Source organism: Zophobas morio, unplaced genomic scaffold (assembly GCF_036711695.1).
Source record: "Zophobas morio isolate AGI-343-1 ecotype UQ-CSIRO unplaced genomic scaffold, CSIRO_AGI_Zmor_V1 ptg000285l, whole genome shotgun sequence".
NCBI classification, from domain to species: Eukaryota; Metazoa; Arthropoda; class Insecta; order Coleoptera; family Tenebrionidae; genus Zophobas; species Zophobas morio.
In genome coordinates, this window is record NW_026972389.1 from 25779 (window position 1) to 45487 (window position 19709).

At 35.6% G+C, this 19709-nt stretch overlaps 1 protein-coding gene and 1 non-coding gene across 2 annotated transcripts; both read right to left on the bottom strand.

The window, feature by feature from the left end:
* Window positions 1–4607: 4607 nt before the first annotated feature.
* Window positions 4608–4691, bottom strand: Trnal-uaa (transfer RNA leucine (anticodon UAA)). The gene has a single exon. It is a non-coding gene; the product is annotated as a tRNA-Leu (tRNA).
* A 6223-nt stretch (window positions 4692–10914) lies between these two features.
* LOC135119718 (uncharacterized protein K02A2.6-like) lies at window positions 10915–14949 on the bottom strand. Its single transcript, XM_064044108.1, has one exon. The coding sequence runs from the start codon at window positions 14947–14949 to the stop codon at window positions 10915–10917; it is 4035 nt and encodes a 1344-aa protein (XP_063900178.1).
* Window positions 14950–19709: the final 4760 nt, after the last annotated feature.

A 19709-nucleotide genomic window follows, 5' to 3' on the forward strand; every position in this document is an offset into this window, starting at 1 on the left:
TTTTTCGCCGAAAGATGCGTCCGAAGAACGTAGTCTAAGTTTTGCTTTATCTAATAGAACTTTATCGGCTTTATGTCGATTTTCCAAATCTTTATGTTCACTGTAAGCTATATCGTGAAATTTGCAAGCTTCGTCTAATTGATTTCGACCTTTATCTCCTCTTGCTAATCGTTTTTCTAATTTAGTTCCTGGTCCACAAAAGTTATAACCCGGAATATGAAGTTCAAACGGTAATTTATTAATAACCGAATTTACGATCCCACGTCCACAATATGTTTTTCTGTAGGTCTCACTACGACGACTGTTCCTTGTTCGCTTCGTAATCTTCATTTATACTCAAACTTTCGTTTCAGCTAAAATACTAACGGAATCGTAGAAAAATTTAGTATTTATACCCCTCCACATGTCGGTTTCTTAATTAGATGTCGAAATGCGTTTGATCCCTCAAAACCTTAAATTGCCGATAAGCAATAACGATATCAAAATTAACAGTGAGAATAAAAGACACGGAGATCTTTTACCATCGACAGTAAGATGTATTATTGTCGGACCGTCTAATTGCGGAAAAACTAATGTTATGATAGGTTTAATCGAACATCCAAATGGTTTAAGATTTGAAAATGTCTACGTGTATTCTAAATCTCTTTTCCAACCAAAATATCAATATTTGGAAAATCTTCTAAAACCTATTAAAGGTATAAATTTTTATAGTTTTAGCAATTTCGACAATAACAACATACCACCAGCGCACAAAGCTAAAACTAATTCTGTCTTCATTTTTGACGACGTGGCATGTGATAAGCAAAATTTAATGAAAGAATATTTTAGCATGGGACGACACAGAAATATAGATTGTTTTTATTTATGTCAAACATACACATGTATTCCTAAACATCTAATAAGAGACAACGCAAATTTTATTATTTTATTTAAGCAAGATAATTTAAACTTGCGTCATATTTATGATGATCATATCGGTACTGATATCACATTTGATAAATTTAAAGAAATGTGTTCATTTTGCTGGCAAAATAGTTATGAATTTTTAGTAGTCGATAAAGAGAACGAAATTCGTAGTGGTAGGTTTAGAAAAGGATTTGATAATTTCATTGACCCATTTTCATAATTTCAGTATATAAAAGTATCTTAAACAGTCAACATGCCAGTTCCTGTAAAATATAAATGTCCAAAATGTGGAGGTGAAACAGATACCCCTAACTTACCCTGTATATATTGCTATTATAAAGATCATATAAGAGATCATTACAAAACAAAACATGTGCATCTATACTATTGAAATATGAAAAAAAAAAAAAACTAGTCTTTTTTTATAGAATGTTTGTGAAATGTTGCATACGTATATAAGCCTTTAATTCAAATAGATTGATTCAGTTTATTTGTATTTTCGAAAGTCTTAGGAGACATGGATTCGAAAATATCAGATGTGCTTGATTTAAAAAAGAAACTGATTAAGAAAAGAAAAGATTTACAAAGAAAATTAGAACTAATTAAAGCAACTCAAAGAAATGAAGAAAAAAAGTATGAACCCCTTACCAAACATTTGGAAACATTAATTGAGAGAAGAAGTGAATCTGCAATAAAAAGTAATCAAGATGTGAAAACAAAAAATGCATCGAACATTGAGCACAGTACACCAACAAAGCGAAAGTTGGAAAATACAATTCTATCTCCTGTTCGTGCGAAAAAAACTATCAATAATACACCAATGCAAGAAGAAATTTTCACACCAACACAAAAAAGAATTGCTACAAAAGTTACTAACCTTGTGAAAAGAATCGATGCAATCAAAAACGAAAAAGAACAAGGAATGAGTCCGATTAGTTCAAAATATGATATTCTGTCACAGGGAGATTTCGAGGAATCAATAAATAAAACAGATGCACAGAACAATGTGTTCGAATACATTCCCGAAAAAGACAATGATAATTACAACTTCGATGAAGTTCTTGAAAAATCTGTTCAATTAAGTAAAAATTATATTAAAAACATCGTTGATACAGATGTTTACAACGAATATTTAAATGATTTTGATGAATTACCGAGAAAATATATTGACGAAATGCATCACGATACAGAAAGTAAATTTGATCACAGAACAGGCGTAAGACATGACACGTTCTCAGAGAAATTTTACATTGGTTCGAAGGAGGTACAATTTGTAGGTCCAGATATAAAAATAGATAATGAGATATTTATAGGGACGCCTGGAATTTATGAACTCATTTTTAAAAAGAAGCCTATTCATTTTACTGTGGAAGACAAAGAAATATACAAAAAAATTTTAGAAAAAACTAATGCATATCGAAGAAATTTCGATGAAAATGATCGAATATTGGGTACAAGTTCTATGAAATACAAAAATATTATAGGACCATTGTTCTCAACTCTCACGAAGTATAAAAAGCCGAAGAAAGGTGGTCAAGTATTGTTTAAAGAAGTAAACGCAAATAAAGTTGATTATGTGTATTGGGAAGATCCAAATGAATTAGTTGAAAGACTGAAGTTGTTAGTCGCTTCCCAGACAGCAGGCCACTCAGGTCACCAAAACGAAATCGTTTCTATAATAGAAGAACTACGCGAAGCTAAAATTATTGCTTAATATGACTCTGGATAAATTCGGACGTCATTTGCTGAAACATACTAAACTTTCAGATTCAGTTGACGATGCTATGATTACTATTTCGAACTATATGTTCTATAATCTAATATTTCACTTCGAATCAGCTAAAACCATCGAAAACACGTACATATTAAAGTCTAAAGAAACTCACTACACGTTTCCTTTAGAAATTGGTTCAATTGCAAAATTAAATATTACTAGCAATGAAATAAATATTTGTGTAAATAACAAAATATTTAATAGAGAAGAAATGGAAGGACTTTCATTACGTAACGGTGACCGTATCTCGTTCAAATATGCCTTCAATAAAACAGAAAATGTACCAGATTTGTTCGCTGAAATGATAATAAAATGCCCTGTGAATTTTGAAGAATCATTAGTTACGTCCGAGAAAGCATATTATAAACACAAGAGCAATAAAAATGAAGCGCAAGAAGGTGTATGAACCAACTCCCATTAAAAGAGATATTGTTGCAGAACTGCACAAACCTGTAAGAATTAATTTTACACGACGTAAGGTGATAATTAAGGGTATTAACGAAACATTACAAGCAGATTTAGTGGAAATGATACCGTATGCTAAGACAAATAGAGGATACAAATATATACTTATTGTTATTGACTGTTTCTCAAAATATGTGTGGGCTGTTCCAGTAAAATCGAAAGATTCTCAACAAATAACCACTGCAATGGAAACAATTTTATCCAAGATCGTATGGTTACCCAAAAATTTACAAACAGATCAAGGAAAAGAATTCTATAATATAAAGTTTCAAAATCTTATGAAAAAATACAAAATTAATCATTACAGTGTTTACAGTTTAAAAAAGGCCTCAATCGTTGAAAGAGTAAATCGCACATTGAAAAATTTAATGTGGAAAGAATTTAGTTTGCAAGGAAATTATAAATGGTTAGATTTATTGCCAAATGTGGTACATCAATATAATAATTCTTATCATCGTACTATAAAAATGAAACCCTCACAAGTTAACAAAAGTAATGAGAAAGCTATTCTAAAAGCTGCTTATACTCGCATTAAAATAGTTAGCAATAAACAAAAATTTACAGTTGGTGACAACGTAAGAATAAGTAAATATCGTGGAATCTTTGATAAGGGATACACACCCAATTGGTCAAATGAAATTTTCGTAATAAGGAAAATTAATCTCACTAATCCCATCACATATTTTTTGAAAGATGAAAAGGGTGAAAACATTTTAGGTGGCTTCTATGAAATGGAACTACTAAAAGTTAAGCATCCAGGTGTGTATCTCGTTGAAAAAGTTTTAAAAAAGAAAGGCAACCAACTGTATGTCAAGTGGTTAGGATTTAATAGCACCCACAATAGTTGGATTGATAGAAAAACAATTGCATAGTCGCTTTCTTCTCAGTCAGTCGAAATAATTGACAAGATGAAGTTGGTTGTAGTTGACGTACAAGGTTTTACTCTGCAAGAATTCATTGTAAAAGAACTTACGATATACGATGGAATTAACACAATACATGAAACATTCAAATCCACCAAACAATTCAACGAACTCGATGAAAAAACCAAGAAACAAGCCAGATATCTAGAACGTTACCATCACATGTTGAGATTTAATGACGGCTCCAAGGATCAGATATTTGCAAAAGAAATTTTGCTCAAATACATCAAGGAACATGGAGTGGAGGTCTTATATGTAAAAGGAAAATGTAAAGAAAATTATCTCATGGAAACGCTAGGAAAAGACTGCCCCAAAGTTGTGAACCTCGAAACAATTGAAGACTGTGTGAAATTGCCTAAAGAAATCCCATCATGTGATAATCATATATCTAACAATAAAAAATGTTACTGTTCTTTAAATAATGCTAAGTGTCTATACAATTGGTTGTATGAAATATTTCCTCAATAAATGACGTAATATTAAATTGTGTTTCATTTAAAAGCAAAACAAAACTGTAGAACTGCATTTAAAAAAAAAACTGTCAGGTGTGGGATTCGAACCCACGCTCTCTTTCGAGAATCAGAGCTTAAATCTGACGCCTTAAACCGCTCGGCCAACCTGACTACGGACATAGAGTCAGATCGATCGAGCACAAGGCGATGACAAAGCAAGGTCAACGCCGAGGTCAGTCACGTTCATACACAAAGAGTCAATTGTCGACCAAAAAGATCAATGACCGCTCGAACAAAAGTTGTGGGGCTCCTAGCTCGGGTTGACCTCATTTGACCTGAGCCAGGAGCCCCACTATATAACTACTCCTACGGGCTCGGAAAGTGCAACGAAACCATCAAATTTTAGCTAGAAACTGTATTTTTGTCGATTTTTATTGAATTTGAACTATATTTCAACGTTTTTTGATGGTTCTGAGCCACCAAACACACTTAAAGCATGCAGAATCGACTCAGAATAGGAAAAGGAGACGTTTAGGTCAATTTTATGCATTCTGGCGTTCGTAGATACAAGAAAACTGTTAAAATTCTTCAGAAACGTCACTTTTGAAGTGTTTTCTTGTACTTTTAAGCCAATCAGATACCCAACGGGCTCGGAAAGTGCAACGAAACCATCAAATTTTAGCTAGAAACTGTATTTTTGTCGATTTTTATTGAATTTGAACTATATTTCAACGTTTTTTGATGGTTCTGAGCCACCAAACACACTTAAAGCATGCAGAATCGACTCAGAATAGGAAAAGGAGACGTTTAGGTCAATTTTATGCATTCTGGCGTTCGTAGATACAAGAAAACTGTTAAAATTCTTCAGAAACGTCACTTTTGAAGTGTTTTCTTGTCCTTTTAAGCCAATCAGATACCCTACGGGCTCGGAAAGTGCAACGAAACCATCAAATTTTAGCTAGAAACTGTATTTTTGTCGATTTTTATTGAATTTGAACTATATTTCAACGTTTTTTGATGGTTCTGAGCCACCAAACACACTTAAAGCATGCAGAATCGACTCAGAATAGGAAAAGGAGACGTTTAGGTCAATTTTATGCATTCTGGCGTTCGTAGTTACAAGAAAACTGTTAAAATTCTTCAGAAACGTCACTTTTGAAGTGTTTTCTTGTACTTTTAAGCCAATCAGATACCCTACGGGCTCGGAAAGTGCAACGAAACCATCAAATTTTAGCTAGAAACTGTATTTTTGTCGATTTTTATTGAATTTGAACTATATTTCAACGTTTTTTGATGGTTCTGAGCCACCAAACACACTTAAAGCATGCAGAATCGACTCAGAATAGGAAAAGGAGACGTTTAGGTCAATTTTATGCATTCTGGCGTTCGTAGATACAAGAAAACTGTTAAAATTCTTCAGAAACGTCACTTTTGAAGTGTTTTCTTGTACTTTTAAGCCAATCAGATACCCTACGGGCTCGGAAAGTGCAACGAAACCATCAAATTTTAGCTAGAAACTGTATTTTTGTCGATTTTTATTGAATTTGAACTATATTTCAACGTTTTTTGATGGTTCTGAGCCACCAAACACACTTAAAGCATGCAGAATCGACTCAGAATAGGAAAAGGAGACGTTTAGGTCAATTTTATGCATTCTGGCGTTCGTAGATACAAGAAAACTGTTAAAATTCTTCAGAAACGTCACTTTTGAAGTGTTTTCTTGTACTTTTAAGCCAATCAGATACCCTACGGGCTCGGAAAGTGCAACGAAACCATCAAATTTTAGCTAGAAACTGTATTTTTGTCGATTTTTATTGAATTTGAACTATATTTCAACGTTTTTTGATGGTTCTGAGCCACCAAACACACTTAAAGCATGCAGAATCGACTCAGAATAGGAAAAGGAGACGTTTAGGTCAATTTTATGCATTCTGGCGTTCGTAGATACAAGAAAACTGTTAAAATTCTTCAGAAACGTCACTTTTGAAGTGTTTTCTTGTACTTTTAAGCCAATCAGATACCCTACGGGCTCGGAAAGTGCAACGAAACCATCAAATTTTAGCTAGAAACTGTATTTTTGTCGATTTTTATTGAATTTGAACTATATTTCAACGTTTTTTGATGGTTCTGAGCCACCAAACACACTTAAAGCATGCAGAATCGACTCAGAATAGGAAAAGGAGACGTTTAGGTCAATTTTATGCATTCTGGCGTTCGTAGATACAAGAAAACTGTTAAAATTCTTCAGAAACGTCACTTTTGAAGTGTTTTCTTGTACTTTTAAGCCAATCAGATACCCTACGGGCTCGGAAAGTGCAACGAAACCATCAAATTTTAGCTAGAAACTGTATTTTTGTCGATTTTTATTGAATTTGAACTATATTTCAACGTTTTTTGATGGTTCTGAGCCACCAAACACACTTAAAGCATGCAGAATCGACTCAGAATAGGAAAAGGAGACGTTTAGGTCAATTTTATGCATTCTGGCGTTCGTAGATACAAGAAAACTGTTAAAATTCTTCAGAAACGTCACTTTTGAAGTGTTTTCTTGTACTTTTAAGCCAATCAGATACCCTACGGGCTCGGAAAGTGCAACGAAACCATCAAATTTTAGCTAGAAACTGTATTTTTGTCGATTTTTATTGAATTTGAACTATATTTCAACGTTTTTTGATGGTTCTGAGCCACCAAACACACTTAAAGCATGCAGAATCGACTCAGAATAGGAAAAGGAGACGTTTAGGTCAATTTTATGCATTCTGGCGTTCGTAGATACAAGAAAACTGTTAAAATTCTTCAGAAACGTCACTTTTGAAGTGTTTTCTTGTACTTTTAAGCCAATCAGATACCCTACGGGCTCGGAAAGTGCAACGAAACCATCAAATTTTAGCTAGAAACTGTATTTTTGTCGATTTTTATTGAATTTGAACTATATTTCAACGTTTTTTGATGGTTCTGAGCCACCAAACACACTTAAAGCATGCAGAATCGACTCAGAATAGGAAAAGGAGACGTTTAGGTCAATTTTATGCATTCTGGCGTTCGTAGATACAAGAAAACTGTTAAAATTCTTCAGAAACGTCACTTTTGAAGTGTTTTCTTGTACTTTTAAGCCAATCAGATACCCTACGGGCTCGGAAAGTGCAACGAAACCATCAAATTTTAGCTAGAAACTGTATTTTTGTCGATTTTTATTGAATTTGAACTATATTTCAACGTTTTTTGATGGTTCTGAGCCACCAAACACACTTAAAGCATGCAGAATCGACTCAGAATAGGAAAAGGAGACGTTTAGGTCAATTTTATGCATTCTGGCGTTCGTAGATACAAGAAAACTGTTAAAATTCTTCAGAAACGTCACTTTTGAAGTGTTTTCTTGTACTTTTAAGCCAATCAGATACCCTACGGGCTCGGAAAGTGCAACGAAACCATCAAATTTTAGCTAGAAACTGTATTTTTGTCGATTTTTATTGAATTTGAACTATATTTCAACGTTTTTTGATGGTTCTGAGCCACCAAACACACTTAAAGCATGCAGAATCGACTCAGAATAGGAAAAGGAGACGTTTAGGTCAATTTTATGCATTCTGGCGTTCGTAGATACAAGAAAACTGTTAAAATTCTTCAGAAACGTCACTTTTGAAGTGTTTTCTTGTACTTTTAAGCCAATCAGATACCCTACGGGCTCGGAAAGTGCAACGAAACCATCAAATTTTAGCTAGAAACTGTATTTTTGTCGATTTTTATTGAATTTGAACTATATTTCAACGTTTTTTGATGGTTCTGAGCCACCAAACACACTTAAAGCATGCAGAATCGACTCAGAATAGGAAAAGGAGACGTTTAGGTCAATTTTATGCATTCTGGCGTTCGTAGATACAAGAAAACTGTTAAAATTCTTCAGAAACGTCACTTTTGAAGTGTTTTCTTGTACTTTTAAGCCAATCAGATACCCTACGGGCTCGGAAAGTGCAACGAAACCATCAAATTTTAGCTAGAAACTGTATTTTTGTCGATTTTTATTGAATTTGAACTATATTTCAACGTTTTTTGATGGTTCTGAGCCACCAAACACACTTAAAGCATGCAGAATCTACTCAGAATAGGAAAAGGAGACGTTTAGGTCAATTTTATGCATTCTGGCGTTCGTAGATACAAGAAAACTGTTAAAATTCTTCAGAAACGTCACTTTTGAAGTGTTTTCTTGTACTTTTAAGCCAATCAGATACCCTACGGGCTCGGAAAGTGCAACGAAACCATCAAATTTTAGCTAGAAACTGTATTTTTGTCGATTTTTATTGAATTTGAACTATATTTCAACGTTTTTTGATGGTTCTGAGCCACCAAACACACTTAAAGCATGCAGAATCGACTCAGAATAGGAAAAGGAGACGTTTAGGTCAATTTTATGCATTCTGGCGTTCGTAGATACAAGAAAACTGTTAAAATTCTTCAGAAACGTCACTTTTGAAATGTTTTCTTGTACTTTTAAGCCAATCAGATACCCTACGGGCTCGGAAAGTGCAACGAAACCATCAAATTTTAGCTAGAAACTGTATTTTTGTCGATTTTTATTGAATTTGAACTATATTTCAACGTTTTTTGATGGTTCTGAGCCACCAAACACACTTAAAGCATGCAGAATCGACTCAGAATAGGAAAAGGAGACGTTTAGGTCAATTTTATGCATTCTGGCGTTCGTAGATACAAGAAAACTGTTAAAATTCTTCAGAAACGTCACTTTTGAAGTGTTTTCTTGTACTTTTAAGCCAATCAGATACCCTACGGGCTCGGAAAGTGCAACGAAACCATCAAATTTTAGCTAGAAACTGTATTTTTGTCGATTTTTATTGAATTTGAACTATATTTCAACGTTTTTTGATGGTTCTGAGCCACCAAACACACTTAAAGCATGCAGAGTCGACTCAGAATAGGAAAAGGAGACGTTTAGGTCAATTTTATGCATTCTGGCGTTCGTAGATACAAGAAAACTGTTAAAATTCTTCAGAAACGTCACTTTTGAAGTGTTTTCTTGTACTTTTAAGCCAATCAGATACCCTACGGGCTCTGAAAGTGCAACGAAACCATCAAATTTTAGCTAGAAACTGTATTTTTGTCGATTTTTATTGAATTTGAACTATATTTCAACGTTTTTTGATGGTTCTGAGCCACCAAACACACTTAAAGCATGCAGAATCGACTCAGAATAGGAAAAGGAGACGTTTAGGTCATTTTTATGCATTCTGGCGTTCGTAGATACAAGAAAACTGTTAAAATTCTTCAGAAACGTCACTTTTGAAGTGTTTTCTTGTACTTTTAAGCCAATCAGATACCCTACGGGCTCGGAAAGTGCAACGAAACCATCAAATTTTAGCTAGAAACTGTATTTTTGTCGATTTTTATTGAATTTGAACTATATTTCAACGTTTTTTGATGGTTATGAGCCACCAAACACACTTAAAGCATGCAGAATCGACTCAGAATAGGAAAAGGAGACGTTTAGGTCAATTTTATGCATTCTGGCGTTCGTAGATACAAGAAAACTGTTAAAATTCTTCAGAAACGTAACTTTTGAAGTGTTTTCTTGTACTTTTAAGCCAATCAGATACCCTACGGGCTCGGAAAGTGCAACGAAACCATCAAATTTTAGCTAGAAACTGTATTTTTGTCGATTTTTATTGAATTTGAACTATATTTCAACGTTTTTTGATGGTTCTGAGCCACCAAACACACTTAAAGCATGCAGAATCGACTCAGAATAGGAAAAGGAGACGTTTAGGTCAATTTTATGCATTCTGGCGTTCGTAGATACAAGAAAACTGTTAAAATTCTTCAGAAACGTCACTTTTGAAGTGTTTTCTTGTACTTTTAAGCCAATCAGATACCCTACGGGCTCGGAAAGTGCAACGAAACCATCAAATTTTAGCTAGAAACTGTATTTTTGTCGATTTTTATTGAATTTGAACTATATTTCAACGTTTTTTGATGGTTCTGAGCCACCAAACACACTTAAAGCATGCAGAATCGACTCAGAATAGGAAAAGGAGACGTTTAGGTCAATTTTATGCATTCTGGCGTTCGTAGATACAAGAAAACTGTTAAAATTCTTCAGAAACGTCACTTTTGAAGTGTTTTCTTGTACTTTTAAGCCAATCAGATACCCTACGGGCTCGGAAAGTGCAACGAAACTGTTGTATATTAACTTTTATAGGAAATCTCTATTTGTTTAAAGTTGTTTATTCTACGACTCTGCATACATTCAAGCGTACAGGTCTTAAACCTAACCTCATTCTTCTACTTATCGCTAAAGCTGGCTTTACCTCCTTTTTCTCGTAAAGCCGCGCTTACACTACACTACATATCTCCCCCCTTAGTCAACCTACATGTTTCCTAATTAATACCTTATCCATTCATTTGCCTGCCCTCGTGATGGGGGTTTTTTCGTTCGGATAGGTCGGTTACTCTTTTGATTAGATTCCGCGTTCACGTGCTGACCAGATGTTTCAGGGATTGACTCGTTTGGGATACAGGGATCTGGTTGTGTTGGGTTATGGCGTGTCTCGACGTTAGTAGAGCTCGTGGTCTCCTTTACTGTTTCCTTGTCTGATATAATTGCTGGAACCTTTGACGTTGTTAATGCCTTTCTTATAATTTTTTCTGTTCCTTTATCGTCAGATTCTGTGTCTGTCGGTATGATTGTTTTCATTTGATGCACATGTCGTTTTGTTACCCTCCCGTTTCCGATGATTTTGCACAAAAACATTTTTTGGCCAATTGTCTGAGTAACTTTGGCTTCCATCCACGCCTTTTTGTTGGTATCTTTATAATCTCTGATTGCCACTACTTCGCCTATTTGAAATTTCGTTGTTCTTGGTGTTTTCCGCGTGTCGTAACTTATTCTCTCTTCCTGCGGTTTAATCAAATTGAATAAAGTTCTGATGTTTCTATTCAGCATCCGGAAAGCAGGAGTTTCATTCGTTGTGGCGTGTTTTGCGTTCCTATAATGAATTAGATATCGGCTTACGAGAATGTCGGTGCGGGTGTTCTTATTTCGTTTGTCAAAAAGAGCGGTTTTCAGCCCTCTTTTAAACGATTTCACTGCGTTCTCTGCTGCACCATTTGATGCCGGATGATACGGTGCTATGGTTACATGGTGTACTCCATTATTTCGTAAAAATTGTTCGCAATCTCGTGAAACTAGTTGCGTTCCGTTGTCTGAGACTATTAACTCCGGAATTCCCCATCTGCAGAATGTCTCTCTTAGTTTGCGTATTGTTGTATCCGCAGTTATGTTTGGAACTTCGTATATTTCTGGCCATTTGCTGAATGCGTCCAGCATTAGAAAATAATATTTACCGTTTATCGGGCCTAAATAGTCGATGTGCACACGTTGCCAGGGTCTTGTAGCTTTGTTCCATGGCGTTGGAATCGCCTTTTGGGGATCATCAGACGTCATGATGCACGCCCTACATGACTTCGCTACCTTTTCTATGTCTTCGTCTAATTTTGGCCACCAGAAATACGATCTTGCGATTGCTTTCATTTTTACAATGCCTAAATGTGCCCCATGGAGCTCGTCGAGGAGTCTTTTTCGTAATTTACTTGGTATTATCACCCGATAACCCCATAATAAGCATCCTTGTTCGCATGTGATTTCTGTTTTTCTACATGTGAAATGTTTCATATTGTCCTCTTTTACGCTCGTCGGCCATCCGTTTGTGACATATTCTAGGACCTTCGCCAGGACGGGGTCCCTTCTAGTTTCTATACCAATTCTTTTTGAATCTATTGGAATCCCTTCTGTCACAATCAGGTTCAACTGGTTGCTTGACTCTTCCTGATTTTCTTCTTCTACAGTTGTCTGTAGCGGATGCCTTGACAACATGTCCGCGACATGATTTTCTTGCCCTTTTATGTATTTAATGTCATAGCTGAAACCTGCCAAATGTAGCATCCATCTTTGCATTCTACTTGAGTAGGACTGAGAAATTCTCTTGTTCATCGCGAAGACTGATACTAATGGTTTGTGGTCAGTTTCTATGACAAACTTGTTTCCCATCAGATAATATGCTAATTTTTTAGTAGCCCAATAAATCGCCAAAGCTTCTTTGTCGATTACGGCGTAGTTGCTTTCTGCTTTGCTTAGCGTTCTTGAGATGAAAACAATCGGTTTTTTTCGACCAGTATCTATTTGGTGTGATAATACGGCCGCAATACCGTCCTTTGATGCGTCGGTTGTGAGTACTATTGGTAGAGTGGGGTCGAAATGCGTTAACACTTCGTCTGACGCGATTATCGCTTTTATTTCCCTAAAAGCTAGACTACATTCCGCGGACCAGCGAAATTGTACGTTCTTTTTTAGCAGATTATACATAGGTTTCATTAATATCGCTAATTTTGGTACGAACTTGCTATAATAGTTGACCATTCCTGCAAAACTTTGAACCTGTGTCATTGTTTGCGGTGTTGGGGCATCTAGTATCGCCTTGACTTTTTCACTGTCTTTTCTTAGACCTTCCTTGGTAACTCTTAGACCTAAAAATGTTGATTCTTCCTCAAAAAATGTACATTTCGACAATTTAACTTTTAATCCCGCATCTTTTAGTCGTTGAAACACCTTGCGTAAAGTATCTATGTGTTCCACCCTTGAGTTTCCCGTGATGATAATATCATCCATAAAGTTTGCTGCTCTATCTATGCCTTGAAGGACTTGTTCTAAGGTTCTTTGGAAAATCGCACTGGCGGGCGTTATTCCAAATGGGATCCGTTTCACCCGGTATAAACCTTTGTGTGTGTTCCAAGTGAGTATTTTTGACGTTTCCTCGTCTACCACCAACTGGTTATACGCGTTGCTGAGATCAATTCTAGAAAACGACTCGCCTCCGTTTAACTTTGAAAACATTTCTTCGAGTGTTGGTAAAGGGTATTTGACCTCTTCGAACCATTTATTTGCTGTGATTCGGTAATCGCCACACAATCTAAGGGTTCCATCCTTTTTCATCACTGGTACCAATGGCGTGGCCCATTCACTGGATTCAATCGGCTCAATAACACCTTCTTTTTCCAAACGATTCAATTCTGTTTCGACTTTTTCTTTGTATGCAAGAGGAACGGTGCGGGGTTTAAGGAAAATAGGCCGGAATTGGTCTTTCAATTTTAACGTGAATGTGTGTTGTTTGAAACAACCTAATCCGTCTGAAAAAACCTCCTGGAATTCGTTAACAATATTAGTTTCGCTAACCGATAAGACTTCATTTTTTTCGTCAAATTCTGAAACTAATTCGAATTTAAATTTGTTTAAAAAATCTCTCCCTAGCATACTTTGTTTACCGTCTCTTTTGTCGATAACGAAAAAAACGAAATTTTCACATTTTACATTTTTGTACTGTATACATGCGTTGAAAGTACCCAAAACTTTTATTGGCTGCCCTGAATATGTTTTTAACTGCCTATTATTATATTTTAACTTGGCACTTGGCCAATAAGATTTAAAATCTTTTTCTGAAATTATTGATGTACATGCGCCACTATCTACTAACATTTGTATTTCCTTATCACTAATATTGACGTTACAATAAACTGGGCTGTTATTAACAAAACTAATGCTATTTACGCCTGTTTCTACCAAATTTTGTTTATTTTTATTGAAACATGCCTTTGCTAAATGTCCCACCTTTTTACAAATGTTGCATGTGTAATTTCTGTATTTACACACCTGTTGGCCAGTATGGGTTCCTGCACATCGCCTGCAGTTCCACTTCCCTCTCTGGAATGGCTGGAATGTGTTCTTAGATGTTCTTGCCTCATTATTGTTTGTTTGAGATTTCCCTTCCTGTTGTGTATCCTTTTTGGTCTGTGGCATCCTTCTTATTGTGTTGACGGAGTCACTCTGGCTTTGTAGAGCTGCTTCTCTTGCTTGTGCAATTTCCACTAGTTTCTGTAATGTTGTGGTTGGGGACTCTTCACACAATCTGTCTCGGATGACACTCCTTTTCATAGCACAGATGAATTTGTCCTTTAGCACAAACGTGAGCTCGTTTCCAAACTCGCAGTTTCCCGCTAGGTTGTGTATTCTAGCGTACCATTCTTTTACCGTTTCATTGTCTTGTTGTTGTGCTTCGTAGAACTCAATTCTTTCCCTGAAAATACATGTACTGGGTGAAAATTGTTTCTTTAGTAGAGTACACAATTCTTCATAGGTTTTATCCTTTGGTAACGCCGGTGTGCAGAGATCTCGTAGAGTTTTGTAGGTTTCTTTTCCTATCAGGCTCAATAAAGCTGGCACTCTTTTCTTTGACTCTGTTTGACCCTCTGTTGCTGGGGTGTCTACTATTCCATTTACGTTAAAAAATTCCTCCAGCTGCTCTTGGTACAATGTCCAATTGTCCACTTTTGGATCAAAACTATCGATAGAGCCGATCAGCGTCATCTTCTTGTTGCGTCACCACGTGTAACACAATGATTGTTTTTGGATTTACCCGTCTTCTGCCGCGTTTTTTCTATTTTCTCCGATTTTCCTCGTCGCCAATGTTGTATATTAACTTTTATAGGAAATCTCTATTTGTTTAAAGTTGTTTATTCTACGACTCTGCATACATTCAAGCGTACAGGTCTTAAACCTAACCTCATTCTTCTACTTATAGCTAAAGCTGGCTTTACCTCTTTTTTCTCGTAAAGCCGCGCTTACACTACACTACAGAAACCATCAAATTTTAGCTAGAAACTGTATTTTTGTCGATTTTTATTGAATTTGAACTATATTTCAACGTTTTTTGATGGTTCTGAGCCACCAAACACATTTAAAGCATGCAGAATCGACTCAGAATAGGAAAAGGAGACGTTTAGGTCAATTTTTTGCATTCTGGCGTTCGTAGATACAAGAAAACTGTTAAAATTCTTCAGAAACGTCACTTTTGAAGTGTTTTCTTGTACTTTTAAGCCAATCAGATACCCTACGGGCTCGGAAAGTGCAACGAAACCATCAAATTTTAGCTAGAAACTGTATTTTTGTCGATTTTTATTGAATTTGAACTATATTTCAACGTTTTTTGATGGTTCTGAGCCACCAAACACACTTAAAGCATGCAGAATCGACTCAGAATAGGAAAAGGAGACGTTTAGGTCAATTTTATGCATTCTGGCGTTCGTAGATACAAGAAAACTGTTAAAATTCTTCAGAAACGTCACTTTTGAAGTGTTTTCTTGTACTTTTAAGCCAATCAGATACCCTACGGGCTCGGAAAGTGCAACGAAACCATCAAATTTTAGCTAGAAACTGTATTTTTGTCGATTTTTATTGAATTTGTACTATATTTCAACGTTTTTTGATGGTTCTGAGCCACCAAACACACTTAAAGCATGCAGAATCGACTCAGAATAGGAAAAGGAGACGTTTAGGTCAATTTTATGCATTCTGGCGTTCGTAGATACAAGAAAACTGTTAAAATTCTTCAGAAACGTCACTTTTGAAATGTTTTCTTGTACTTTTAAGCCAATCAGATACCCTACGGGCTCGGAAAGTGCAACGAAACCATCAAATTTTAGCTAGAAACTGTATTTTTGTCGATTTTTATTGAATTTGAACAATATTTCAACGTTTTTTGATGGTTCTGAGCCACCAAACACACTTAAAGCATGCAGAATCGACTCAGAATAGGAAAAGGAGACGTTTAGGTCAATTTTATGCATTCTGGCGTTCGTAGATACAAGAAAACTGTTAAAATTCTTCAGAAACGTCACTTTTGAAGTGTTTTCTTGTACTTTTAAGCCAATCAGATACCCTACGGGCTCGGAAAGTGCAACGAAACCATCAAATTTTAGCTAGAAACTGTATTTTTGTCGATTTTTATTGAATTTGAACTATATTTCAACGTTTTTTGATGGTTCTGAGCCACCAAACACACTTAAAGCATGCAGAATCGACTCAGAATAGGAAAAGGAGACGTTTAGGTCAATTTTATGCATTCTGGCGTTCGTAGATACAAGAAAACTGTTAAAATTCTTCAGAAACGTCACTTTTGAAGTGTTTTCTTGTACTTTTAAGCCAATCAGATACCCTACGGGCTCGGAAAGTGCAACGAAACCATCAAATTTTAGCTAGAAACTGTATTTTTGTCGATTTTTATTGAATTTGAACTATATTTCAACGTTTTTTGATGGTTCTGAGCCACCAAACACACTTAAAGCATGCAGAATCGACTCAGAATAGGAAAAGGAGACGTTTAGGTCAATTTTATGCATTCTGGCGTTCGTAGATACAAGAAAACTGTTAAAATTCTTCAGAAACGTCACTTTTGAAGTGTTTTCTTGTACTTTTAAGCCAATCAGATACCCTACGGGCTCGGAAAGTGCAACGAAACCATCAAATTTTAGCTAGAAACTGTATTTTTGTCGATTTTTATTGAATTTGAACTATATTTCAACGTTTTTTGATGGTTCTGAGCCACCAAACACACTTAAAGCATGCAGAATCGACTCAGAATAGGAAAAGGAGACGTTTAGGTCAATTTTATGCATTCTGGCGTTCGTAGATACAAGAAAACTGTTAAAATTCTTCAGAAACGTCACTTTTCAAGTGTTTTCTTGTACTTTTAAGCCAATCAGAAACCCAACGGGCTCGGAAAGTGCAACGAAACCATCAAATTTTAGCTAGAAACTGTATTTTTGTCGATTTTTATTGAATTTGAACTATATTTCAACGTTTTTTGTTGGTTCTGAGCCACCAAACACACTTAAAGCATGCAGAATCGACTCAGAATAGGAAAAGGAGACGTTTAGGTCAATTTTATGCATTCTGGCGTTCGTAGATACAAGAAAACTGTTAAAATTCTTCAGAAACGTCACTTTTGAAGTGTTTTCTTGTACTTTTAAGCCAATCAGATACCCTACGGGCTCGGAAAGTGCAACGAAACCATCAAATTTTAGCTAGAAACTGTATTTTTGTCGATTTTTATTGAATTTGATCTATATTTCAACGTTTTTTGATGGTTCTGAGCCACCAAACACACTTAAAGCATGCAGAATCGACTCAGAATAGGAAAAGGAGACGTTTAGGTCAATTTTATGCATTCTGGCGTTCGTAGATACAAGAAAACTGTTAAAATTCTTCAGAAACGTCACTTTTGAAGTGTTTTCTTGTACTTTTAAGCCAATCAGATACCCTACGGGCTCGGAAAGTGCAACGAAACCATCAAATTTTAGCTAGAAACTGTATTTTTGTCGATTTTTATTGAATTTGAACTATATTTCAACGTTTTTTGATGGTTCTGAGCCACCAAACACACTTAAAGCATGCAGAATCGACTCAGAATAGGAAAAGGAGACGTTTAGGTCAATTTTATGCATTCTGGCGTTCATAGATACAAGAAAACTGTTAAAATTCTTCAGAAACGTCACTTTTGAAGTGTTTTCTTGTACTTTTAAGCCAATCAGATACCCTACGGGCTCGGAAAGTGCAACGAAACCATCAAATTTTAGCTAGAAACTGTATTTTTGTCGATTTTTATTGAATTTGAACTATATTTCAACGTTTTTTGATGGTTCTGAGCCACCAAACACACTTAAAGCATGCAGAATCGACTCAGAATAGGAAAAGGAGACGTTTAGGTCAATTTTATGCATTCTGGCGTTCGTAGATACAAGAAAACTGATAAAATTCTTCAGAAACGTCACTTTTGAAGTGTTTTCTTGTACTTTTAAGCCAATCAGATACCCTACGGGCTCGGAAAGTGCAACGAAACCATCAAATTTTAGCTAGAAACTGTATTTTTGTCGATTTTTATTGAATTTGAACTATATTTCAACGTTTTTTGATGGTTCTGAGCCACCAAACACACTTAAAGCATGCAGAATCGTCTCAGAATAGGAAAAGGAGACGTTTAGGTCAATTTTATGCATTCTGGCGTTCGTAGATACAAGAAAACTGTTAAAATTCTTCAGAAACGTCACTTTTGAAGTGTTTTCTTGTACTTTTAAGCCAATCAGATACCCAACGGGCTCGGAAAGTGCAACGAAACCATCAAATTTTAGCTAGAAACTGTATTTTTGTCGATTTTTATTGAATTTGAACTATATTTCAACGTTTTTTGATGGTTCTGAGCCACCAAACACACTTAAAGCATGCAGAATCGACTCAGAATAGGAAAAGGAGACGTTTAGGTCAATTTTATGCATTCTGGCGTTCGTAGATACAAGAAAACTGTTAAAATTCTTCAGAAACGTCACTTTTGAAGTGTTTTCTTGTACTTTTAAGCCAATCAGATACCCTACGGGCTCGGAAAGTGCAACGAAACCATCAAATTTTAGCTAGAAACTGTATTTTTGTCGATTTTTATTGAATTTGAACTATATTTCAACGTTTTTTGATGGTTCTGAGCCACCAAACACACTTAAAGCATGCAGAATCGACTCAGAATAGGAAAAGGAGACGTTTAGGTCAATTTTATGCATTCTGGCGTTCGTAGATACAAGAAAACTGTTAAAATTCTTCAGAAACGTCACTTTTGAAGTGTTTTCTTGTACTTTTAAGCCAATCAGATACCCTACGGGCTCGGAAAGTGCAACGAAACCATCAAATTTTAGCTAGAAACTGTATTTTTGTCGATTTTTATTGAATTTGAACTATATTTCAACGTTTTTTGATGGTTCTGAGCCACCAAACACACTTAAAGCATGCAGAATCGACTCAGAATAGGAAAAGGAGACGTTTAGGTCAATTTTATGCATTCTGGCGTTCGTAGATACAAGAAAACTGTTAAAATTCTTCAGAAACGTCACTTTTGAAGTGTTTTCTTGTACTTTTAAGCCAATCAGATACCCTACGGGCTCGGAAAGTGCAACGAAACCATCAAATTTTAGCTAGAAACTGTATTTTTGTCGATTTTTATTGAATTTGAACTATATTTCAACGTTTTTTGATGGTTCTGAGCCACCAAACACACTTAAAGCATGCAGAATCGTCTCAGAATAGGAAAAGGAGACGTTTAGGTCAATTTTATGCATTCTGGCGTTCGTAGATACAAGAAAACTGTTAAAATTCTTCAGAAACGTCACTTTTGAAGTGTTTTCTTGTACTTTTAAGCCAATCAGATACCCAACGGGCTCGGAAAGTGCAACGAAACCATCAAATTTTAGCTAGAAACTGTATTTTTGTCGATTTTTATTGAATTTGAACTATATTTCAACGTTTTT